This window comes from Chamaea fasciata, unplaced genomic scaffold (assembly GCF_029207755.1).
Source record: "Chamaea fasciata isolate MVZ Bird 193981 ecotype frontalis unplaced genomic scaffold, bChaFas1.0.hap1 SCAF_10, whole genome shotgun sequence".
Lineage (NCBI taxonomy): Eukaryota > Metazoa > Chordata > Aves > Passeriformes > Sylviidae > Chamaea > Chamaea fasciata.
The window spans coordinates 25,554,257-25,579,528 of record NW_027094095.1 but is presented as its reverse complement, the minus strand read 5'-3'; the positions used below and the strand labels follow the sequence as shown (position 1 = coordinate 25,579,528).

At 39.2% G+C, this 25,272-nt stretch overlaps 2 protein-coding genes across 4 annotated transcripts in view; both read left to right on the top strand.

Moving 5' to 3' along the window:
- BEND5 (BEN domain containing 5) overlaps positions 1–24,269 on the top strand; it is a 30,969-nt gene extending 6,700 nt beyond the window's left edge. For 2 of the 3 annotated variants that reach the window (XM_066192782.1, XM_066192784.1), the window contains exons 2-6: positions 7,116–7,249; positions 8,891–9,266; positions 15,433–15,581; positions 20,042–20,255; positions 24,071–24,269. In XM_066192782.1, the coding sequence (XP_066048879.1) occupies positions 7,116–7,249; positions 8,891–9,266; positions 15,433–15,581; positions 20,042–20,255; positions 24,071–24,231 (1,034 nt within the window). In that variant the 3' untranslated portion in view covers positions 24,232–24,269. The remainder of the gene's footprint in view (positions 1–7,115; positions 7,250–8,890; positions 9,267–15,432; positions 15,582–20,041; positions 20,256–24,070) is intronic. The other variant, XM_066192783.1, reaches the window with a different exon arrangement.
- AGBL4 (AGBL carboxypeptidase 4) overlaps positions 1–25,272 on the top strand; it is an 882,078-nt gene that overhangs the window by 536,265 nt on the left and 320,541 nt on the right.

The following is a 25,272-nucleotide window of genomic DNA, read 5'->3' as shown; positions in this document are numbered from 1 at the left end:
ATGTTTTGTAAAATATTTATCGTGTTCCAGGTTTTGAAAAGTGATGCCCATAGTTGAGTTTCGTGTGTAGCTACAGAGGAAAGATTTAAAGGATGGTATTTTCACATCCTGCTTGTTTTCAGGGTTTCTTTTTAATTTAATGGTAATGCTGTATTAGTGTACTTGTTTCAGAAAGGATTAAGAGAGTTGTTCCATAATAGCTGTAATCCTTTGTGTTTGACATGTGCAGAGTATTGTACAAATATTAACAAATCTGTACAACACTTCAGTGGGCTAGATGGGGACAGGAAGATGAAAAGTTTGAATTATTCAAGGTCAGTATTTAAGTAAATATTGGATCCAGGATTAAAACCGTCCTCAGTCTTGTAGAGAGCATGATTTCCTGTTTCTCAGCAGTCTTTTCTTAACTTGATTGTCCAGCTCCATGTGTTTGTGCTGCAGCCAAGTTCTAGGACCACGAAAAGTTAAATGGAAGGGGAAGTTCTGCTGACAAAGAATAATGACTGGTTTTAGATGTATTAATTTGAGCCGTGTTGCCTTTGGTTGATTATTTTTGATGAGACTTCGTATTCACTTCTGAACTGAAAAATAGATTTCATATTAATAATGGAAATTAATGAAGAAAATCCATGCAAGTTTTTCTTGCAGCAGAGGTGTGATGCATGTGGGCTGATACTCAAGACGGTAGATCTGAACAATTTGCTGATAAGTGAGCATGCAAAAGGATGAGTGTTAAAAAATACTTGAGTGTCTTCATGTGCATTGGAAATTTGACTACAAATAGGTGGCCATATCAGTAGCTCTCACTCCTGCCAGAATTAGACTGGGTATCTGTTGTTCCAATACAAGAAAAACCTCATTGAGACCTCAGCATTATTTGCTTCAGTAGCTGGTGTGGTAGGTTGTTTTTTTTAGTTTTAGTTTATTTTGGGTTTTGCGAGAGCAGCAGCCGGAACCATGCTCTGTGCATTTACTTGTGTTGCTGTATTAAATATTAATGAGCAAGAGCCAGTCTTGATCTAGGACTTCAGAGAGGACTTAAGAGGTTTATATAATCTGTGCTCTGCTTCTGTAGGATTTTGGCTCCTTTATCTTTCTCTCCCTTCTTTGTACGAAGCTGGTGTGGCTTTCTCTCCATCATCAGTGAGCAGTCTTGGTTCAGGCTCCTGGCACATCATCCTTCTTACCCATCATCTCTAAACCTGTCAAGCAGTGGTTTAAGACCTTTCTATCTTGCCTTTCCCCAGTTTGATTAAGAATTATTTTCACTCTGTTTCCTATTCTTTAGACTTTATTGAAATTCACTTCACAAGATTTAGCAGCCTTTTGGGCCAGTTCCTCAAGTGCGTGTCTTCACCTTCCTGTGCTTATCAGTCCTGCCTGTCACAGTGCTGCTTGATGTGTTGTTCTTCCCTGACTTCTTTGCTCACTTTTCTTTGTGCTCTGCAGACAACCTTCCAGTCACTCATTTGTGTGTTGCTGTCATTTTCTCTTTCTGGTGAAGCGCTGCAGAACTACTTAGTTCTTCAAATTTTGGGAGTGATACAAGCCCAGATGATGGCATCTCTCAGCTCTGCCTTTTTATTGCTAACTTTTCTCACTTGTGTTTTTTTGTCAGCTTCCCTTTCTGACACCCTTAGCAGAAATCTTTTTCAGCTTATGCTTAGGATGTCCCAACATATTTTCGTACAATTTTTGTCCATTTGCCTTGAATCTAGAGTCAAGAGGAGGAATAATCTCGTTTGTCATTTCCAACTCAAAATATTGCTGTCTTATACGTACTCCTCATCCACTTTGTTGCTTACACTCAGCTCTGCCTTTCTGTCCAACTAAATGTACTTCTGAAGTGCTTTCACTGTGCCCAGTGTTTATTTATGGAAGCTTTTTCTATGTCCTTCCAATAAAGTTTTCCTCTAGTCTGAAAAAACAAACAAACAAACAAACAAAAAAAAACCGGAAAAAAAAGAGCAAAACAATATAGTACATTTTACTACCGAACTCCTGAATTGACTGTGCCAGCACCTCGTTGGCCCCTCTTTTGCACGCTTCTCCCTTTTTTAGCTGCATTGATTTTGGTGGCACCTGTCCTCTTCAAATAACTTCTGCATTTCTGCTGCTGTCTGTTGGCCTGTGTTTGTTACTGTCATTCTGAGTTTCTTCTTTGGTAGTGGTCATAATCTCAGTGTACTCCTAGCTCAGACATGTTTTATATGAGGCACATTTCTTTTTGCATTGTATCCTGAATATCTTCTGAGCCTGCAGGATCATTACATTTTCTGAAATCTAATCTCTTCTTCCTGGTCAAGCTCTCCTTTAATGTTTGCATTAAATTAGCTAAGAGAGTAATTTATAGTTCTTCTTCCTTTTAATACAGTTTCAGATAAGCTAGGTGGCTTTTTTAAAAATTATTATCATGCTGTTTTCCTTCTCAGTCACAGCAGTACTGAATATTGTTTATTTGTGTGTAAGTGGCACTTAGGAATCCATGCCCTGTTGTGCTCGGTGTGTTTGCTTTAAAGCACCACATAACCTTTTGTTATGGGATCTTTGCTTTGATTGTGATGCATCTTCGGCGTTTGCTGATCTGTCAGCAGTGCACAGCCAGCCCAGGCAGGTGATCTTACCTTCTCTGTAGAAACAACCTGGCTGAATCGGTAGCAAACCAGTTCAGTGCAGCAGTGTGTGGGGAATCTTGTGCAGGTGTTGTCCATATGTGCTGGGCACATGTCTGGAAATGGGAAGGCTGAGGGTAAGTTTTTTCATCTGTCAGCATATCATTTTTCACAAGGATTGGAATTTTTTTGAAGGCTTAGGGGAAGGACGAATCCTGTTCAAGGTTCTTTCTTTTTATTACTGTAAGATTTATAGCATTGACCAGCCCTTTCTTTGGACTGATACCAGACCTGCCATCCCTCATTTATTTGGAGCGCAGAATTCTCTTCCTTTCTTTTTCCAGCTTTTATTCCAAAGATGGAAAAAAAATCAGCATTTGAACTCTTTTTTGAAGGGATTAGTTTGTTCAGTCCTTATTTCTAAATTAGAAAGTAAGGAACGCTTTAAGGAGACGTTGAGATTTCCATAGTTTTATTTTACATTCCACAATAGGGTTTTCAGTTTTAGAGCACTAGCATATTTCTCCTTGGATTTAACCAACTCCCTGCCCTGTTAAAGTTGCTTTCTCTGCCTATATTCCCTTCCCCTCTAGACTTGAAGCTGTTACCTTTTGGCCTGGATCCACCTATCCTGGCACTGAAATGAGGGCCTCATTGAAGAAAGCATTCCAGGAACATTTTATCCTTTGCTAGCTGATAGAGATTTTCTAATGCAGGGTTGCTTTTTTGGCTTTTCTTTCTTTGAGCACTGCTGAGGCCAGATGTGTTCCCAGGCACTCTGAAATTCCTCAGCAGTTCACTTTTTTTGTGACTGCCCCTTCAGCTTGTGGAGAGACCTGGCTGGGGAGAGATGCTGTCATGTGCTCTGGCTCTTGAGCTTCAGTACCGTGAGGAGCTGACTGCCAAGATCTCTCCAAGTCTGACCTTTTCTTGGAGTGCTGTTGTTCCAGCATGCTTCACTCTTTATCTTCAATCACAGAATACCAGGTTCTCTGTGAACAAAAGCAATTTTTCCCTAATTTACATGTGCCTTTCAGAATGTCCCTTCCTAAGGAACAGAGGGAATCCATTTTTGTGTCGTTCATTCCACCCTGCATATTTTGTTACAAGTGCCTAATTACGTATGTTAAGTGCTAGTTCGCAGTAATTGATATCACTGAACCACTCACTGCATATCTAGGGGAAACAATAGACACAACTTTATAACGAGCTGATCATAGCCACCTAGGGGAAGGTGTAATTTTTAACTTCAGCAAGGTTTAAATGACTGAGAACAAAGTCCAGGCAAATGATTTGGGTCGTTACAAAATGAGGCTCTGAGCTACAATGCTTTTAGGCTGTCCTTCCTTCTCTTCTGTAGCCTCAGGCACTGAACTGCAGCTTGTCCATACATTTGCTTCCTATCCTGGTTTTCTCCTGACTCAAAATCACAGGTGTGGTTTTTTTTTGCTGGATTCTTATTTTGTACCTGTCTTATGTTTACTGCCACAACAAGAGACAGAGAATCCTAAGGAGAACTGCTGTAAATGCATGTTCATGTTTCTCCTACCCTTCCCCCAGTCTCCACTCTCTCCCTCCTACCCCTTCCTAAATTCCATTAATATTTACAGAGCAAGAGCCAGAACTCCAGCATTAATCTCAAATTCAGAATGAGATTTTTCTGGCTATATCTGCAGCTAATGCAGAAGACAACAGAGGTTAGAAATGCGCTTTAAAAAAAAAAAAAAAAAGGGAAAGAACAAAAGGCCTTTTCATATTCAACACACTGGATGGATTGTATTAGGTATAAATAAGCTTTCAAAGACCAGAGCATATGTAAAAAAATATTATATGTATTGTTGTTGGAAGGCAGAGGAACATTTATTTGCTTACCGACTACACTGAAAGTTCCTGAGCTTTAACTTATATAAACTCATTGTTTCTTCAAATTTTGTGTGTGGAGAAAACAGTTCCTTTCTTCATCTTACTGGTTCATGTACAGATAAGCAGTAAAACCAAAAAGTCAAACGAACAGAAAGAGGACTGTGTTGATAGTTACATGCCAGCAATGTACAAAATAAGCATTTGTAAGGACATGCATAAACAAACTTCAAAACCAGTGAAGTTTTGCAAACATAAATTTCATAGGCAAACTGAAATTGAGTTGAGAGTGAAGAGAATGAAGAATTCATATAATTTGCATTTGGTTTTTTTGACCCCAAACCAAGTATTTTCTTTCATTTTTCATTGTTAAGTGCATAGAATGTGCTGTTTACCCTTATGAATTGACTTAAAAAGCCAAAGTCAAATATAAATATTACTTTTCTTCCAAATTGTTTTTGGTTTTAATTGTTGGTTTATTCACTGGAAAGTATTTGCTGACTTCTGTAGTATGCACAGGCACTTACTCCTCTGTGGCTCCTGTCCTTGATTGTTTCAAGGGTCGCTTTTCCCTGCCATGGGGAGGATGGCTCATGTCCCTGTCCAAGTGGTGTGGGGTTCTGGCTTCTGGTGACCTCAGTGAGTTGTCAGCAGACAAATTTGTTAGCTGTGTCAAGTAATGGATTGTGTCCGTCTGGTTGTGAGGCCAGGGGTTATTTCAGAGGACAGAAACTGTTCTGAATTCTTTAAATGAAGAAGGAGGTCATCTGCATGTCCTGTGGAAGATGGTTTGGCAAAGCAGTCTGGAGAAGCTGGCTCTGCAGTAACCATGTGCTGCTCTTCCTCCAAGGACTTGAGAGAGAACATATTTTAGCAAAAGATTCCTCAATCTATCCCTTACCCCAAAACCCATGAACACAGAAAATGTCGGTGGTTTTTTTTTTTTGCCCTTTTCCATATGGATTCATTTATTCTTAAATTCCAAGAAAATTCCAATACCCATCAGTCTATCCTTTAGTCTGGAAGTTTGTATTATTTGTTTTTTTGGGAAGGGCTCTCTTATTTTCTTCTCATCTGTCTGGCATTAGAATTGGCTTATCTCCCTTTTCTGATGAACCTACATTTTCCAGATAAATGAAAACATAGGGGTTTATTTTTCAAAACTGAAACAGTTGGATTGCCTTTTTGTTTTACTGGGATAAGCATCCACAATGCTCTGGGGAATGGAGAATGATCTAAAATAAGCCTAGCTGGTTTTTGTTGTTTATCTGTTTCTTTTTGCATCTGTCTTAGTATTTATTGCTACCATCTGCGTTTCATTTCAGGTTGTCTAATGTCTCATTCTGCGTGTTCTTTGCCTATTCTTTTTACATAGCCTAGGGCTGTAATATCACCATTTGCCTACAAGAGATCCATTTCTATCTGTAACAAAATGAATTGCATTCATCTGTGTAATTCATTTCTAATGAATGCCTTGCTCCTCATTAAACAGTGATTTACCTTTGTTTCCCTTTCCTACACTGTCAACACGAACCATTTTGAGGTCCTGTGGAGAGATGCTAATTTGAGAAAGCAAAAGTCAATGCAACTAAGCACTCACGGGGGCCATCCTCCTTGGCACTTTCAAAAATATTCATGGGACACTTTGCAGAATACAATTTGCAGGTGGATAAGAAGACTCACAATGTTTTCCTGTTCATAAGCCTCAGTGTACTAACAGTTCAAATGCTTTTTTTCCTTGACACTATCAGGAACAGGTGAATCTTTTCAGACCTTGTCTCTTCTGCAAGAATTTTACCTATCACTGGCATATTTTAGGAGACTGTCCCCTCTCCACATTTTCGGGAGTATTAAAATATTTTGAATGTGTTTTCAGATTTAATTTTTTTCAATACCTAATTTTGAGATCTATCAAAATGTTAAAGACTTGAAAATATTTTACTTCAATTTTTTCATGAAATGCAGAGATTCATATAAATATTTATTGGCTTTGCCACTAGTATCTAAAGGAAAAGGATGAATACCGTTAATTAATGAAATAGGGTGGTGTAATAATTTTGTTACAGATTTGGTTCTTATGCAACTTTTGTGTAATGCACTCCAGCAACATTCCCTTTTCCAGCCCTGCACTTTGCAGAACAGCAGAATCTGCCATGTGTGCAAATAGATCTGTGCTGCTGACAGATGATGGTTAGAGTATGAGATGAATTACCAAGTTTATTTTCACTTTAACTCTAAGCACAGTTTGAACTGTAGCAATGGATTATGAATATGAAAATACTGTTGGTGAACATAATTTAAAGCAATACAGGAGTTTTTCAGGAAGTTTTATTTACAGTCTCTTCAGCTCTTACCTTGGTGACAGTACAAGCTACTCACCAACACTTTTGATGGCTTGAATTTAGCTTGGCATTTTTCAGTATTTATTCCTGTGTTGGGCTGGACTGATCCCCAGTTGAAACTCTAGAATTGCCAGTAGGCATCAGTGGATTTACACCATGGACTAATTTGATCATGGTATTATGAGGGGATTGGAGCATGGGAGGTTGGGTTTTTGTAACTGGTCTTGCCTAAGTCGTGTAGTATTTGGAAGTAAGAACACTGATTAATGTAACAAAACCTTATTTTTAATATACATTTTAGAGGACAAAACTGACCTTGAGAACAGTGTGATGCAGAAGAAAATTAAAATCCCCAAACTCTCTCTCAATCACATAGAAGAAGCTGGGGAGGTTACAGATTATGGGGAAGAAGATGTGGAGCTTAGACACAGTAAGGTACTGAAGTCTTTCTGTTTTGTTTTTTTCCCTCCTTTCCTTTTTTTAATCTTTTTTACAAGTGCTTGGGGCATATACAAACTTCCTAGCTTAAGAATTCCAGGCTTGCTTTTGATCCCCTTGAAACAGTGTGTTTGGTGAAATTGGGTCACATTGCGTGTGGGGGTGGGGCATGGGTTTTCAAAACCTGATTTAAGTGCAATAAACGTTTTCCTGTGTGTACTGTGTGTGCACAGTGTAACTGCCATGTGAGATTGGTGCAGCAATGCTCTTCCACTTTGGCCCAGAATGCCTCAGAAGTCACCAGTACCTGGCTGCACCAGTTGTTCTTGGTGGCACTGGTGACATACTGCTCACTGCTTGTTTGGAGCTGGGAGGGTGCTCTGAGCCTGCCCAACTACAGCAGTGACTGAGAAGAGGAATTGACAAGACTATCACACTCCCTTGTAACTCCCAGTTGCCTTTTTAGGTTCAAATGCCAGAAGCCCAATATGGAAATGTATTTTTTTATATATCAAATTATTTCTTTAGAAGTCTGCAAATCTTCAGAATGAGATAATGCTCTATGGCTTTTGCAGCTGCAGGAGTGATAATAGTACATTTCCTTGCTGTGGGCCAGGGTTTTTTTTTAATTGTTAAATTATTTTTTAGAACATGAATACAGCAGGTGTAACATCAAATAATTTTGTTTTCTGCCACGTTGCTCCTGGATATTGTGGTGTGGGAATTTGATAGTGTCAGCTTCTCACCTCTAATCTATGAGCTGCATTTGCTTTCCTTGCAGTTGCTTGGAAGTTCAAATGCCTTTTCATATTTGGCCAGTAAAACTTAGTGACTTTACCTCTGCTGTCACATATTAATCCCACCATCCAGGCCCCAGGAAAGTGGTGTGATTTGATTTGTAGGGTTTGTGCAGATGACTGAAGGTAAAATTCCACTGAGAGTTCCCGGGACCTGAAGCCTCTGCAATGCAGTACTAATATAGAAGGAATCAGTTGATAAGGAAGATGAGGCTGGATGATATATTCTGTCTCCAGCTTCAGTGTTTTCAAATCCCTTTCAGTGTTTGCTGATAGTGTTAACTGAGTCACTTGCATCAGGCAGTTGGGTGAACGTGCTTCAGGGATAGTCAGAGAAGGTTTTGTCTCCCAAAGTGTGGGAAGGCCAAGCCCTCGGTTCACAGAACAGCTTTGTGCCAATGCTGCTTTCACCTTTTTCACCGGTGACAAATGGAGCACACAGTTGGTTCTTTCTCTTGCTTATCAGAAAATCAATTCCTGTCAGAAATCTGAATGTTAAGGGTAAACTTTAAAGAAAAAGAGATCTAGATCCACTTTTTAAAAAAGAAACTAATGATACAGAATCAAGTGACCTATATACACCGCTTTTGTAAGTGTTGCAGAAATGCAGGAAGGCCTTTAACAGCCTCAGAAGTTTGTACATGCATTTAGCTGAGTTACAGTTTCATGTCATGCTGTATATTATAGCCATAAGAACCTGTTAGGCTTAATATTTTTGCAGACTGGCTTTGCCTTAGTTTTTTTGAAAAACAAGAATATTAACATTCCCAAGACTGTAGAATTTTGATTTTATTATGTCTTAGTGCTCCTCTAATTTATTTTTTTTTATTGTAATGCGCAGAGACAAGATGGGAGGAAACAAAGTGAAGGTACACACAAAAGCATTGAAGCAGTTGTTGCTCGCCTTGAGAAACAGAACGGGATGAGTCTCAGTAATACTTCCAGTCCTGAGGAGGCTTTTATGGAGGCTACAGAAGGCATGAACAATATGGACGATGCTGTAGTTCCTCGGATTCTCTATGAGGAATTGCTGAGGAGTTACCAGCAGCAACAGGAAGAAATGAGACACATCCAACAGGAGCTGGAGAGAACGCGGAGGCAGCTTGTGCAACAGGCAAAGAAGCTAAAGGAGTATGGGGCACTCGTGTCAGAAATGAAAGAGCTCAGAGACTTGAACAGGAGGCTCCAGGATGTACTGCTCCTAAGACTAGGTAGTGGTAAGTGCCGGACTTAAGTGGGACTAGTTTGAATGAATTTTGCAGGTGTGATCAGTAGTGATGGAAATGTATTGGAAGAATAGCGGTGGTTGTTAAACTGGACATTGAATGTTAAAAGGGTTTTTTCTGCTGTGGCTGTACAATATGTGTCGAATTTGTATGCTATGTACGTCTGGGGTTTTCTTTAAAACGAGAGGTCTTTGTGCTGGTATGGCTGAATCAGAGTTCCATTTGAAGCAGCTGTATTTATAAAGAGTCTCTGACCTTCCAATATATGCTGAAAAAGTTAATAAAGCATCATCTGCAAAATACACCAATATGTTCCAGTTAAAAAAAAAAAAAAAAAAAAAAGAAAAGAAAAAAGAAAAGAAAAGAAAAGAAAAGGTGCTGGAATAAATAGATGGGCTAAAACAAATTTATCCTTTGCAGTTAGGGATTTTGTTTATTGTTATGTGACTGTTACCTTCCATTTTCTGACCCCTCTACCCATTAGTAGCTTATTAGAATGTGATATATTCCTGAAGTTTTAGCAGAGGCTTTAAACAGCCATGCTACCTGAGAAACAATGGATTGTTAAAGCATAATTTTAAAAACTTTATATTAGTGTCCCATTTATCAACACTTGTTGCAAAATGCAGGTTTTTGTAATTTGGATTTCAGTTTTAAATATCTTGGGTCAATTGCTCCTTTGTTTGGGTTTATAACAATTATTTAAGCATTATGTTGGAATAAATGGGAAAAAAAGACAAAATAAAAAGTTCATCCTTTTCATTGAAGATGGTACCCTTGGAATACCTTCAAAAATTTGACTAATTACATTTATTTGTGATTAGAATGTGGTATTGCTGTGTCAAAGATTTGCTCAGTGACTGAAACTTGGTTGAAATCTGTGCATCCAAACTTAGCATGCCATTCTTATGTCTGCCTTTGTGTATCTGGAAACTTAATTTCTGCATGTCAGTTGGATATTGGCTCTTCTCCTGGACTGGAACGAGTGCATGCAATTTGCATGTGGATCTGAGTTACCCTCACCTACAGAGCTGGGCCTCAGAGAGCATGTGCCTGTGCTGTAGCATGTGTTCAGGTGTGCCCACACCCTTGGAGCCAGGTTCTTGGAGTGTCCCACGACCTAAACTGGGTGTCTGATTGTGAATGCTCGTCATTTGTTACACTGTGCATAATTAAAATGTCGTTATTTACCATCAACATTCTAGTTAACTTTCTAAATAAAACTAAATAGGCAAGGTTGCTGCAGCCTGAAAAACACGATGTGGTTGGCAGGAGATTCCACTGAGCTTTCTAAAATTTTCCTTGGATGGAAAGATGTTTCTTCATCTGCAAGTAGTTAGCTGGAATTTATGGGAATGGAGCATGAGCCAGATGTTGGTAGGCAATGGGGCTGAACAGCGTAAAGTACCAATTTAGTTGGTAGACTTGACAGCAGTTGGAGTGGTGAGACCAGCAGTGAAATGAAGATAGCTACTGAATTCTGTCTCTTTTCTTTCACTTTAAAAAAAAGAAGATGCATTTTTTTGCTTCAGCCAAATAAAGGAACCTTAGGTGAAAAAAAGGAAAAAAGGAAAAAAGGAAAAAAAAAATGAAAAGAAATCCTGGAAAAAAAATACTGAATCTTCTCTAAATATTTGGCATGAATTTTTATTGTATGTATCAATATGACAACTGAAGACAAATCCCAGTTACGTTGAAGACAAGTTCTTTAAATTTAATCACATTCCTGGAAAAATATCAGCTGTATGACACTTCCAGAAAAATCCCTTGTTATTATTACTTGTAAGGAGCATTGGATGGTAAAGGCAGAATTTGGCCATGCTGGCTTTGTCCTTCACAGGGTTTGTATTTCCTAAGAGTCAGTGTATTAACTGTTGCTTACTCTGTTGTTTTTCCTTGTAGCCTCATTCAGAGCAGAGAAACAACCATGTTCTAGAAAGATCAATACAAAACTTCTGAATAATTAGCAAGGGAGACATCTTCAGCTTGTTCTAAATTACAGAGTCTGATGACAGTATGAAAAAGTACTACTTTTAATCAAGAATAGATACGTAAAGACTTTTTTAGTCTTCCTTACTTTTCCTGCTTATAAATGAGGTGTGTTTGGGTATGTGAATAATCTCTGAAAATTGTTCTGAAAATAAATTACATCCTGAATTCATCTGCAGTTGCAGTGATCTCTTAAACCTAGAGTTTCAAATTACATGTAATTTATGTTACACTGCACTTCTAGCAGGCTGGACTTAATGCAAACTAATTGCATTTCTGTTTCACCTTAGAGACTTGTGATTTCTTTGCATGAGATGACAGCTGGTTTGTGCTGATGAATTGCAGCTGTGGGAAATGCGTGCCTGTTGCCATTTTAAACTTGCAGATCAAATATAGAACAGCCTCTTGAGCTAACGTGCAGTCAAGTAGTCTCCTAATTTCCCATCAACGTGTTGAATTCAGTGAGGAGCTGGAAGTCAGTGTATTGTACTTGAGACTCAGGCCTTCAGCTCTGCTGCTAAACTGGAGCCACTTTTGTGGCAGGAGTGAGGAGGTTCATCTTCCTCATGTTGACACCGAGTCGCTCTTTGTCACCTAAAGAGCCTTGGAGGCTGCTGTGGCAAATGACAGTAGTGAAATCAGTGCTGATCCATGGAGAAATGCTTAATATCATCTTTATGATTTTAGTCTATTATTTCCCAGCAGATCCCTTCCCAGAGGAGGCAGGCATTTCACCAGGACTTTGGGGACCAGAGCAGTGGAAAAATGTGATGACTGTTGTGGAAAAGGTTATGGTGTCCCTCTTGAGCTCCTGGAATAATGTGTGCAGCTTCTTGCCTTGCCCACTTAGGGAACTGGAAGCCCTGCAACTGTAGGCCTTTGCAATTTGTTTTGTTGCACCTGAAAACCCACCTAATTGGCCCTCTTTTTATCAGTAGAGAGTAAGATAATTTAAAGAATTAAATAACTGACTCTTCCCTGTAGGGATTGTAAATAGCCCTCAGATTGCAAAAGAAGAATTTCAATAACTTCTTAAAAAGCAGCTGTCTCCCAGGCAAGATCTGTGCAGTTTCCTGTGGCTGGAAATATGGTCAGAAGTACTGAAGTTGCACAGGAATAATGCTTGGGTGGTTTTAGCGCCCTGATAATTTCTTCATTTTCATGTTACGTTGCTGAGAATTAGTGTTGCTCCAAAGTCAGGGAGTATATGCACATTCATTCAGAAGCAGATTCATCAGCACGTGCAGACAGACCCCCCAAGGTTTTATTTTTAATCCCAGTTTAATTTCAGTGATCCAGTTTACAGTGTCTTGGGACTGACACCAGAGTAGGGAGAATGAAATGGGATTTGTGTCTTTTCACATGTCAGGAGTTACTGTTTTTCAGCTTTTCTATATTTGTTTGGCTTTTTGATGTTAAAAAAAAAAAGAAAAAAAAAAAAGGCCCAAGGTTTCTATCAAGTACAGAAAGTACCAATATTACCACTTCTCAGACTTGTGTTGTTTTGTTTCAAATTCTGGTAGACCATGTGCAAGAACTTTCTGCTTACAAATGTATGCTGACCACTTTATCAGTGAATTTATTTTTACTTTCTTACTAATTTTAGGTGTAGCATGTAGCAGGAAAAGGGCAGGTAAAGAGAATCCTTCTACCTCTTCATCCTGATTTGAATTTGCTGGCCTCTCAGATATTATAAAAAAACTGCAGTCAGAAGGAGAAAGATTTTGCAATAAAACATTTGTTTCCTTCTTGCATTCTGAAAATCGTCTTTTTTTTTTTTTCCCCCCTGATCCTTATTACATAAGTGCTGTCATTGTTAAGCTGTTAGACAGAGGTATATATTTTTATATGTCACATTCATCATCTTTAAAATAAGATGCAAAGAGGGGGAACTTGGGAGTGTGGTGAATGGGGTGCATTGCTCTGTTGGCTGTCAGGCAGGAGCGCAGGTTGCATGTGCAATTCACAGCATGCAGGGTTGAAAATGCAGAGTTTAGTGGTCGTGGAAGTGGCTGTGGAGACTGCTTGGTTAGAGGCAGGTTTCTGTTTGGGAATCAAAAATCAGGATATATAAAAAAGAGATTTTAGAGGCTTTCTTCTGGTGACTTCTAAGCAAGTAGTAAAGCATGAATTGGAGCAGAGGTATTCTGACCTGTGAGAGCTGTGGTTGTGGACTTTAATCAGCTTTTTCCTTGGGGAAGCTCCAGAAACCAAATTCCAGCTGTGTCAATATATGACTAAAAACAGTAAAAGACTTCTAAATAGGGACTAGTAAAAGTGTTTAAAGGGAAATAAACATTTCCTGCTAGGAAGAAGGTGGTTAGACTTCGGCATCTTCCCTGAAGTGACTTTCAAACTATAAGAAAATAGCCCTTTGTTGAAGAATGTTTTCTTAAATTAACAGCTTCAGAGATGACTTTTTAAGGTCACACTGGCAATTACATCTCTGCATCTGCTTCTTCATTTGTGCCCATGCTGTGGGCAGTTTTCTGTGTGCTTTAACTAGTCTGGGTCTCCCCCCAGTCTGAATCAGCTTTACAGTCTCAGGTTTAGGAAGTTCAGTTTGTCTTGGCTCTATATTCATGGTACTAGAGGTGCTTACTAAGATCACTATGAAATTAAAATGCAGATGGGATGCTTTTGTGGTTTCTCTTTTTGTGCCATGCTTGCACTGGGGCTGGCTCTTAAGACCCTCTTGTTGGTGGCACTGCAGCGTAGGATGGTCTGAGTTGCCAAGACAACTTTTAGTCACTGGTGAGTGTGGAGTGGCAGCCAGCTGAGAACATTTAGCTGGCTATGTAGGTGTAGAGTAAGCTATAGGATAAATGTCAAATGCTGACAACGGAGGAAGCGCTGCTATCGCTGTATAATAATCTCTAAATGAAACTGCACAAAGTAGGAGGGATGAATGCTGTGCTTGTTCCAGGCACAGGAACTATTTAAGATGCGTGACTAAGACCTGAGTTGTGGTGCCAGCGTGACTTGCAGAGTTGGATCAGTTCAGGGCTGGGTCTGTGTGCACAAACACTGAGCAGGGAGCTGACGGGTGTCTTGATGATTGAGTTGTCACTGGCTGAAGATGTCAGGGCTGGGCTGCAGAGTGGTGCAGTGCTCTCAGCGCCGGCCTGCTACAATCTAGCACTGACAAGTGGGTGAGTTCATCCTTAGAGTTCTGGACGTGGGGTATTTCCGTGGTGCCCAGAGCCTAAGCTGGCAACCTTGCGGTGCTGTGGAGCCACCGGCCCTGCATGGAACTTCAGTGCCTGCTGGAGCTTCTTGGGATCCTAGAGCCACACACCAGGGGACACTGACGGGCTTGGGGCCGTAGCCTAGACTTCTGGTGGAACCCCTGCCATGAATGGAGTCATGAAACCCAGTTCACAAATTATCTTTAGTTTGTTCTTCTGTCCTTTTAGGAACATTTTATAACTTGGATCTGGAAAAGAAAAGTTGATGACTGACAAAATAATTATCCCCCCTTTTAAGTCTCAAACATATGCTTAGTAATATTCCATTGTTTAATTTGTGCATAATTTTTGTTGATTACATTTAAAATAAAAATCAGTGTTGGATGGATTGGACAATCAAAATTGTAATTTATGTGGGTTTTTTTAACCTTTGATATTCTTTCTTTGCATGATACTTCAGCATAAGGAGCCTGTTTCCTTCATAGCATTTCTGCAGATCCTCACTATTTTTATACACCTCTGTTATATCTAAAGAGATTTTGGATTTCTATAAAATTTGTAATTCCATGTGGATAATTTATGTAATTATCACAGTAAATTATGCAGGTTCCTATGCAACTATATAGCAATTCTTATTTGAAGAATTACTATTGTTGCTTTTGGTTTATAATTTCAGTGTCATTTTAACATAACTTCCTTAGTGTGCATTAAAGAAATCTTACCCATATCTGTAATTGTCCTTATGCTTTAGGAATAAAATTAAACACTTAAATTAAAATTAAACATTTTAATGTTTATAAAGCAGGAATACTTACCCTGCTTTTAGTTATTGATGTTCAGAAGTAGGACTTTGGTTTAGATTACTTCTAACTTTAAAATGAACATGACTAATATGTTATTTTATGCTAATCATGGGTGATGAAGGGATTGATTACATGTTCTCTGGGATAGCAGACAGCTCTCTTTTCTTAACTGTCTAGGACCTGCCATTGAGGTTGAAAAAGTAAAACCTGAATCAATTGAACCCGAACCTGAGGTACAGAAGACCTTCAGTGAGGAAGCAAATACATCAACGTACTACCCTGCCCCTGTTCCAGTAATGGACAAGTATATTCTCGAGAATGGAAAGGTATTTTATATTCAATATGGCATGAGTAATTTTTAAATGTCCATCTGGTGATGTTCTTGTGGAATTTTCATGATTGTGGGGGTTTTGCATGGTAGCAGCTCGTACAGGCTTCCTCAGTTTTCATGAAGGTGTGCTGTTATGCTGAGGAAAATTGTGGAGTTACAAGATATGAAGAGCATAGAAAAATATCCTCAGTGGTGAGAGCATTGAATGTTGTGCAGCATGAGGAGTATAGTTATTAAGTATGCATGCACAGGCAAATTGACATAGTCTTCAGTTGGTGACATCCATAAATACACCAAATATTGACCAAAGTCAGTAACCCACGTTATAAAGTTACATGAGTCTACTTAACCAAAATACTTCTTCCTAAAAGGTTTTTAATGTTTATAATGTGCTGTAGTCATATTGCAGAGAAGCCCTCATGTTTGGGTTGGAGTGCAGGAGTTAATTATGAACCTTGGAAGGAAAATGGGACTCCCTTGATGCTGGTAGGAGCATTGCCACTGAATTGAGCTGATGTAGTGCTACTTTCCAGAGACTTTGTCAAGTTGCTGAAATACCATCCAGCTCTAAGTTTGCCAGAACCTGACTGAGAGCTTTTCAGGTTTCAGTGTGTTTAACATGTTAACTGCTCATCTACCTAGGCCTGCTTTTACAGCTGTTTCATTATCATTAAATAAATGTGATGTTTCTTTTACAAAACTGTAAGTCCTTCAGAATTGCCTGTGCAGATCCTGTTTCTTGGTGTGTATAGATGGATTTGGTACCCTGAGAACCCTTAGGGAGGAAACATCCATCCCAGCTTTGCCATGCAGTGGAATTACTGATGGAACAGAGCATGAAACTGCTTTTTCAGATTTGTGTTAAAAGATTGACTGCACAATGTCTGTCCCTCTTGAAGGGGAATGTCCCTCCCCTATGAATTCAGCATAATCATTGAGGACAGAATGTACGTGAAAAATGGTAGAATCTTGACAGTTTGATGGGTGTTTGGTTCAGATACCTTTTCTTGCCTTATATATTTAAATATGTCATTTGGTTGATTATTTTGTGTAAATTTGTGCAATGAGTACTTAGGGTGTATTACTGTGCGAGTTTTCTTTACCTCCTTCTCTTTCACTTAAGATCTGTGGGATAGGGCACATCCATTAGTACTTGTACACAGCTTTTCCTGCACCCTTTTTTCATCTGTCAGCTTCTTGGCACTTCTTTTGCTGAAATTTTCTGTCTTTACAGATATTAGTATCTCTTTAATTTTCTTTTTGTAATTTTGGTTCTTGGTTTGCCTATTTACTGGGTCTACAGCCAGCTCAGATGCCGAAAATGTGAACTAATAATGTATTTGGAGTGTTGGAGGGTAGTTTTCTTCAGTTTTCCTTATTTATGGCTTTATTGCAGTATTCCTTTATTGATATGCACCACTAGAGTAGTTGAAATACTTTTTTTACAAGTCTTACCCTTTGTGGCACCAGATTTGATCTTAGTAGGATTCTTTCAAAGCAGATAAATCTCTTCCCTCCAGAGGGGGAAAACCGAGTCACTGAAAAAGAGCCTATGGCATTCATTTAAAAAAAAAAAAAAAAAGAGAAAGAAGAAGAAAGAAAAAAAAAATTCATCTTCTGAGACACGTTTTAGATCTATTGCAGATGTTAGCACAGCCACGCTGGTGAGCGTTGCTTTGAATTCGCTGGTGTCTCTGTTGCATTGTGCTTGAAGGTTGATTCTGCAGTTGCTGAAATTGGGAGTCAATTTCCCATTGATTTCATCAAGACAAGAGGCTGGCTCGTGGGGCAGCTCTTCCAGCAAGAAGGGAATGTCTTCTGAGTGTGGAGTACAGTAAACTTCCCAGAGCTTTGGGAGTGATAGGAAACAGTACCGGGCCTGTTGTGGAGAGGTAAACTGAGACACGGGCACATTGAATTCCTCACCGTAACACTGCTACAAATAGAAAAGGGGAGACCTAAGGTTGCTGTGGCTGTGGCTGTCTGTCACATACTTGCTGTTGCCATAGGTGTTTCATAGCAGCAATTGCTTTTTTAATAAGTGAAGCTTGTTAAAAGAAGAGATGGTCTGTCTGAAGCATAAATATTAAAAGTACTTCCTGTAACTTGTTGTTTTCTTTTGAGTAACTTCAAACTAATGAATAATATAGTAGCTTAAGAGATTAAATAATCTTTGGCAAAGGCAAACCCTAAGTTTGGCAGAGAGGAATTGGATTTTTGATCAAATACAACAGTCCCTACAACTAATAGTACAGACACCCAAAATTTAGTATGTCACAGCATTTCTAATCTTAGTTATTTTCTAGATAACTTTCAGACGTTTTCCTGGAGATTTTTTCCAAGATCTAACTAGAAATAACTGAATTTAAAAATGTACTGAGATTATTTTCTGAGACATACTGCTCACTCCTCATTGAAGTTACCTTACAAAATGTGTAGAGAGCACCAAGAGAGTATGCCTTTTTAAAAATCATTTATGAAGAGGCTCACCAACAGAGTAAACGAAAAAAAAAAAGAAGTGTTTTTGTTGTGGTTATTACTAGCTTAATTTCTGTCCATGCAGACTTGTGAAAAGCTTCTTAGAATCCCTTTAGTGTAGAAGATTCTGCAGAAAAGGCAGCTTGCTGCATAGTTTTATGCTTTAAGGAAGGTAGAGTTTTCTCTTTTTTTTAAATATAAAATAGCTTGTAGCCAAAGCAGTCATATTACTCTATTTAAGTTTTTAAACATCTAGTTGCTTTTGAAGGATGTCGTTGTAATAAAAAATTTCTTGGGGTTATAGTCCTCATTAATAATTAAAGCAGGTTTCCATTTAAAGGAAAAATGGTATTCAGTTGAATACAGGCAGTAAAATGTTTGGTATATAAAATTTTACAGTAGCTTTGTCCAATTTTCATTGCATTTAATGGGACTTCTGTGATACTGCTCAGATTTGTATGGGTAGCAGGCACAGTTTATGTAAAGCCAGATTAAATGAGTAAGACCACAGAAAACTAAGGGCAGAGCAGTTAAGGCAAACAGTCTTCTGATGCAGTTTTTCTATGGGATTTTGTTGGTGGGATTTTTTTTAATCATAAGAAGGAAGAAAGTTTAAATGTTAATGGTACAGAAAGAACCCCCATTGGACCGGATCTGATCAAAGCTAGGTTTTGGATATGTAGCAATCCAGTTCTTTGGTGTGTTGCACTTGTCCAGATTGTCTGAAGGTAAGTGCAGTGAGCTCTGATCAGCAGTTGGCAGGTGTAGGTCACACCTTAGCTTGTCATGATGAGAGCAAGTGTGTGTTCCAGTGAGTGAAGCCCATCACCATGTGAGCAAAACTTGCTGTGTGCAGAGAGAGTTCAGGAGTCTGCACTGTGCTCCAGGAACTGGAGCATGGACATAGAGGGTACAAAGTATTTGTGCTTCCATGCAGGGCCAGCGTGTGCATCCTGGTTGTGTCAGACTTCTGGTTACTTGTGGAGTTACCTATGTGCTGTTGCTCGAAGGTGTCCTGAGTGTCAGGACTACCAGCTCAAACATGTAGTGGCAGCCTAAGAATGGTGCTCAGATTCTTGTCCTGCACTGTCTTAAGAGCACTGGGAATCTTGGGGCAGAGACACAGGGTAGCCCTGTGGGAGACAACCAAGCACAGTCTCAGTGCTGAGCAAGACTAATAAGCAAAGCCAGACGTGAGCATCTTCCTTTTGGAGACTGTCCAGTGACTTCGCACTGCATTTCCGAGTACCCATATTATCCTGCTTTACTACTTCAGTGAAATACCTCGACTTCCCATTGTTCGGATAATGGAAAGTTTATGATGTTGCTGCAATGGGTCATTGCCTAACCACAAAAACAGTATTCATGTGGTGCATTTACATTGACTGTACATGATAGACACACTTTTTGTTTGACCTGGAAGTTTTACAAAGCTTCCAAACTCTCCTGGCTTATATTGAAGTTGGAGCTCTCAAAATCCTTTCTCCCCTTCCCATTAATTTAAACAATCAGGCTGGGTCTTGCCAGCAGGTGCAGAATACAACTTAGGAAGTAATGCCCTCTCTACGGCCTCTGGAGTATGCTGTGGGTAAAGTCTGTTTTAGCCAAAGGGAGGTGGTTCATCTTGCTCCTGAATTAGGCTGGTGCAACTGCTTGGTTTATGTGCTGTGCATAATTTTATAATACTGGATATGTTCACTGTTTCCTTCTTTGATCTCTGTTCCTGACCACAGTCTTTCAGGAGAGAGGTGTTGTGGGGGGGAAAAGTAGAGATTACTAAAAGGAACTATTTTATATATTGAGGTTGACTTGAACTCCCTGACCCACGAAGCTGGAAAAGTTTCAGAGTTAGGCAAAATGGATTTGTTCAGCCCTAATTACTGTTATTTTAGTTCCTAATATTAATGTTCCTACAGCACTTGGATACTGTTGTGTGCTACAAACCATAGATAAGTTGTTATTATTACTACCTTCTAGGTCCATCTTGGCAGTGGAATTTGGGTAGATGAGGAGAAATGGCACCAGCTGCAAGTAACACAAGGAGATTCAAAGTATACAAAAAATCTAGCGGTTATGATTTGGGGAACAGATGTTCTCAAGAACAGAAGTGTCACAGGAGTTGCAACCAAAAAAAAGAAAGATGCCGTTCCCAAGCCACCTCTCTCACCTCACAAATTAAGCATTGTCAGAGGTAGGTTATTTGAAAACTTTTGCTTCCTGCTTTGGAGTTTAACCATTAATCACCGAGTTGAAAAATGCTTCTTTTCAGCTCATTTAAAATTAACTGATTAAAAAACTGTAATTCAGATTGCTATTGCATTGTGAAGTGTATACATACCCAGGAACAGTAAAACACATTGCAATAGCTGTGCACAGTGCAGGCCTCCACAGCTGAAGAGTTGTACATTGACTTCAGTAAGGTTTGAAAAGGTCCTCACTTTAGACCACTTGCAGGGCAGGACTCTGAGCGTGGAGAAACAACATGTTGTTCTAGAATTCATTTATAACATGCTGGTTTTTTAAAGTGCATATATTCCTTTAAACAAGACTGAGAGTAGCTTTACCACATCCTTTCATCCAGAATATAACCAGCTCTGGCATGAGGCACAGAAACCATTATAGCTGTGACTATAAAAATACGCATACCTTCAAAGGCCAGAAAGAATAGTTTTACCCTTTTAAGTGAAGAAAATGGAAATAGTAAAAATTAATTGTTGCACTTGAATTGGAATTTGGACAGGAAGTGTAAATCACTGACCTCATCTGGTAGGGAAAATTGCAATGACACTCTGAGTAACTGCAAACCTGAGTCCATGTGTGTAGTACTTTGGGAGAGAGGAGGCCTTCTCCTTTATTTAAACTGAATGGTGAATTTCAGTCCCTTTGTATCATCATGCCTGTGTTGCATCATTTCTGTCTCTCTTGGTATTTCAGGCTTCTTTTTAAGTCAGAACTGAGTTGATTCCTCATTGAATACATACTGAATTTGGATTTTTGGGTTTTGTGTCCATACTAAATTGCAGTAGGGCTGAAAGAAACTTCCCTGTTTGGTAGAGCTTCATTATTCTGCATTTCCTGTTCTTAGTTGCTCTGTGCTCTTAACTGTGAACTCATTAAGAGGTGTTGTGATCGGCCATGAAAGTACCATTCTTTGGAGTGAGAAATAGGATTCCTCTCTGAGTGTGTGCGTGTGTCTGTGTCTGTGTTGTGTGGGGAAAAGTTGGAAACTTATCTCCGTACTGTCATCTTTCTTAGTTTATAAGAAATGAGTAAAAGACATGTTTGTTTTTTTTTTTTCTAATCTGCTTCAAGATTATATGTCGAAGTGGAATCTGTTCCATGCTGATTTTCTAGCTCTGTCTCGGATGTTTAGGTACAATCCTTACACATGTAGCTGAGCAATGATGTACTGGCCACATAAGGAATCCACTCTATGGTGGTGGCTCCCCTTGTCAGCTCCAGATGGGAAGCGGAATTGGTGTGCCCTGGTGTGCATTTACAAGCGCGCAGCAAAAAGGGGTCATTTTCCACTGGCCCATTGCAATGTGGTTTCCAGTTTCCCTGCTGGAGGCTTTTGCTCCTCATTGCTGCTGGCAGGGTTGTTTCCTTGAGAATTTCCTCTTCTACTTCTGTCAGGGCCACTCTGTGTTGCTCAAGCCATTTAAATGACAGCTTTCTTCTAACTGCCCTTGTTCTGACTACAGTGAGTTTGGGAGTCTGCTCCAACAGGTACATGATGGGAGGCAGATGGGGCCCTTCCCTTTCTTCTCTTCCATACCTTTACACTCACCAGCAATTCAGCTCTTCCCTGTTTCCTCGTTTTTCTGTGTTTTCTGTCATACTTCTGCTTCAAGCCTCAACCCTCATTTGAATTCTACTGTTACATGCCCTGGTTTTCCATGTTCCTCTTTTTAGTGTTTCTTTCACCTTGTCTCTGATTCCCCTTTTGTTAGACTCCAGCCTGTACAATCTCCTCGTGAACCAGTTAAACTGCGTGGCCAGTGTTGCAGGTGTCAGGCTGCCTGGATCAGTGGGACTGGGTAGCTCATATCCATGATTTTCCATGTTGTCGTGTCCTTTGCGTCAGTGTTAGCAGGTCTTGCCCCACCATGGAGAAGAAAGCAAAACAAGACAAAAAAAAAATGTCCAGCAAGGGGATAAATAGGTGAAATGCGAGGGAGTTTTCCATGGCCAGTGATTTGGATTGTGCAGCCCATAAAGTAGCGAAGCTCCTGGTTAGCCTTTGAGGTCTACTTGAATCTTTGGTGTTCAGCAGTATAAAGGGGTGTCTGTGCTCCTGTAAAGCCAAAAGACATGGGAGAAGAACCCCCAAATTACTCTTTGAAGCCCTAAGCCAGTATCCTTATGCAAGTACTTAACTACTATTTCTGCACCCCCTCACAGAAATGGAAGAGGTGGAGAGGAAAAACTGATCAGGGATCTATCTGGGTCACACTGACTTTCAGAATTACAGCTTTTGAATGAGTTCTGTCAAGTGATTCTTTGCTTGACTTTGTGGCTAAAGGAACAAGGCAGCCTGTCTTTCACTGGGAGTTCACCTTACTGGGTGTATCTGCCTGGGAGTGTTCCTGACACTGTTGTAGGGCCAGCTTAGGTCCTGCAAACAACACTGCCTTCCTTCAGGCTCTCAGTAATGTGCCTCTTCTTAGGTGTCGTATTTCCAGTTATAGTTTATGGATGATCAGCATTTCAGCTATCAGGCTGCATGCTGGTTAATTTCATTTATTTTATATTCACTATGTCTTACAAAATAAAATTTACATTGCTTTAGATGTTCTCATCATTCTGTGGACACAGACTAACTTATTTAAAATAGATTTTTGAACGACAACATTAGCTCTTAATGTGTCTGATATCTCTATAGCTTCTTAAAAATCCCCACTGTGTAGTATGTAATAAGGAAATGATAAAAAGTATGATGGATGTGCACTGTTATAAACCTTGTTAATGCAAAATAACCTTTTATAAAACTTCTCAGAGGTTTCCAAATGAACTACAAAGCATGCATAGTACTTAATTTTCATAACTTTTTAATATGGTGCATTAGGAATGTTGTAAACCACGTTAATTAAGCAATAATCTCTATGGCTTTCGGTATATGAAGCAATAAACAGCTAATGGAATAGATCACTAGGCAGAGCAGAACAGAGTTTGTTTAACCAGTCTGGGAAGCCTACACAACAAAATACCAAAAAAAACCCCAAACCTGCCTGTCAATAAGGAGTTGTGTGTGTTGCACCACTTCAGATTTCAGTAACCTCTGCAGGACTCTGGCACCAAACTGCCAAATCTGGCAAGAAAAATTGTCGCAACTTTCACTGCCCACGTTGCTTTTGCAGTTATTGCTATCGCTTGCTTTTCGTATTCCAAATAATGTGTATTTCACAAAGTGTATTGTTCAAACATGCAAGGAGATGGCACTTGTCCTCAGTAATCCACCAGTAAAAGTGAAATAAGCCCAGGGACAGGGCAGCTGGTAAAGACACAGACATGAATGTATGTGCAAGAGATGTAAAACATGAAATAAATGAGTTACAGTGTTCTCCAGCTGGTTACTGCTTCTCTTCCTAAGCACTGTCATTTCCATAGCCTCCTGAAGGGGTGAAGGTGGGAGTGACTCACTGTGGATACAGTCCGGTGGGACACTTCACCTGGGAAGAGACTAAATCTGCTGTGGAGATTCAGATAAATGCAGGCAGGCAAGACTGACACTGTGAAAGGCTGGGTTTAGCCTTGTTTCTTTATGGAAAGCCTATTAATGTAGTCACAGCATTACTGGAAGCTGGTCATGCCACTGATTCAAGCTTGGTGACGAATCTTGACTTTAACAAGATCGCTGGTGAATCAAGGAAAGCTTCTCTTGTCTTGCAACAAATATACACAGTGCTTACTCACTGCTGTCTCTTGAGTAGTTAGCCCAACTCAGGGCTATATTGTTTTCTAAAAATATCCTAATGACTCTTTCCTTTTTTTTTTTCTCCCCAGAATGTTTGTATGATAGAATAGCACAAGAAACTGTGGATGAAACTGAAATTGCACAGAGACTCTCCAAAGTCAACAAGTACATCTGTGAAAAAATCATGGATATCAATAAATCATGTAAAAATGAAGAAAGGAGGGAAATTGCAAAGTACAATTTGCAATAAATTTTGGATTTTTAATAAAGTCTTAGTGTTTTACTTAAGTGTTGGTTTTTGATTTGTGTGGCATTTTTGCTGATGGGAGAAGCTGAATTGAAGCGTTGCTCTTTTCCTATAACTGATTTGTTTTTTTGAGCGGTTCTGTCATGGTGTAAACTGCTTTTAACTAATGTAAGATATATTGTAAGTTCACTCACAATGAAAACTGAAGTTTCCAAGGTTTCTCCAGTGAGTTGCAGTTTGTTACCTGTGGCTGTGCAAAGGTTGTGCTTCTGAGGACACCAACGCATTTGCCCTACGTTGAGTTTTACTGGAGTTAGTGGATCTCAGCTGCAGTAAAACATCTGCTTAGAAGGAAGAACTGTACAGAATTCACTTTGCTATTGAAAAGGGTTTCTATTGTATTTTACGAAGTGTTTTTTCTGAAATGAAGTTTCAGTCGTTCAATTTTTATAAATCTTTGTTTTGATCTCTAACAATATATTTGATCAAAAATACACAAAGAACGTTTCTTTTTCAATTATCTTGTAGGTAGATCACTACTACCACCACAGTTAAAATAAACAAAAACCAAACAATAAACAACGACCCAAAGCTGTAAGTTGTAAAATCATTATAATTAATTTTAATAAAATGCAGTTCTTTTTCAGGGACCAAGACACTTCAGATTTCTGGTTGTGGTACAAAGTTCCTCAGTGTGTCCATACTATTGTTCTTGAAATATTACCTTTTTTGTGTCTTTGTACTTTCAAACAATTTTAAAATTGCCACACTATGGCAAGAGTATGTACAGTAGAAAATTTAGTACAATTTTGTTGGGGTCCATAATTTAACAATGGACACTTTTAGCACAAATTTTAATTACAAATAAAAATAATTTTCTACATTGAAGTTAGACTTGCAATGCAAAGTTTTTAGAAATAATTTGTCATCTGAACTATATGTTATTGTCAGTAAGTGAAACCAATAACCTGAAGTCTCTTTTCATGAAGGATGTAGAGATAACTTGAGGTCTGGATTGATGAATTTTGAGGATTTGTTATATTA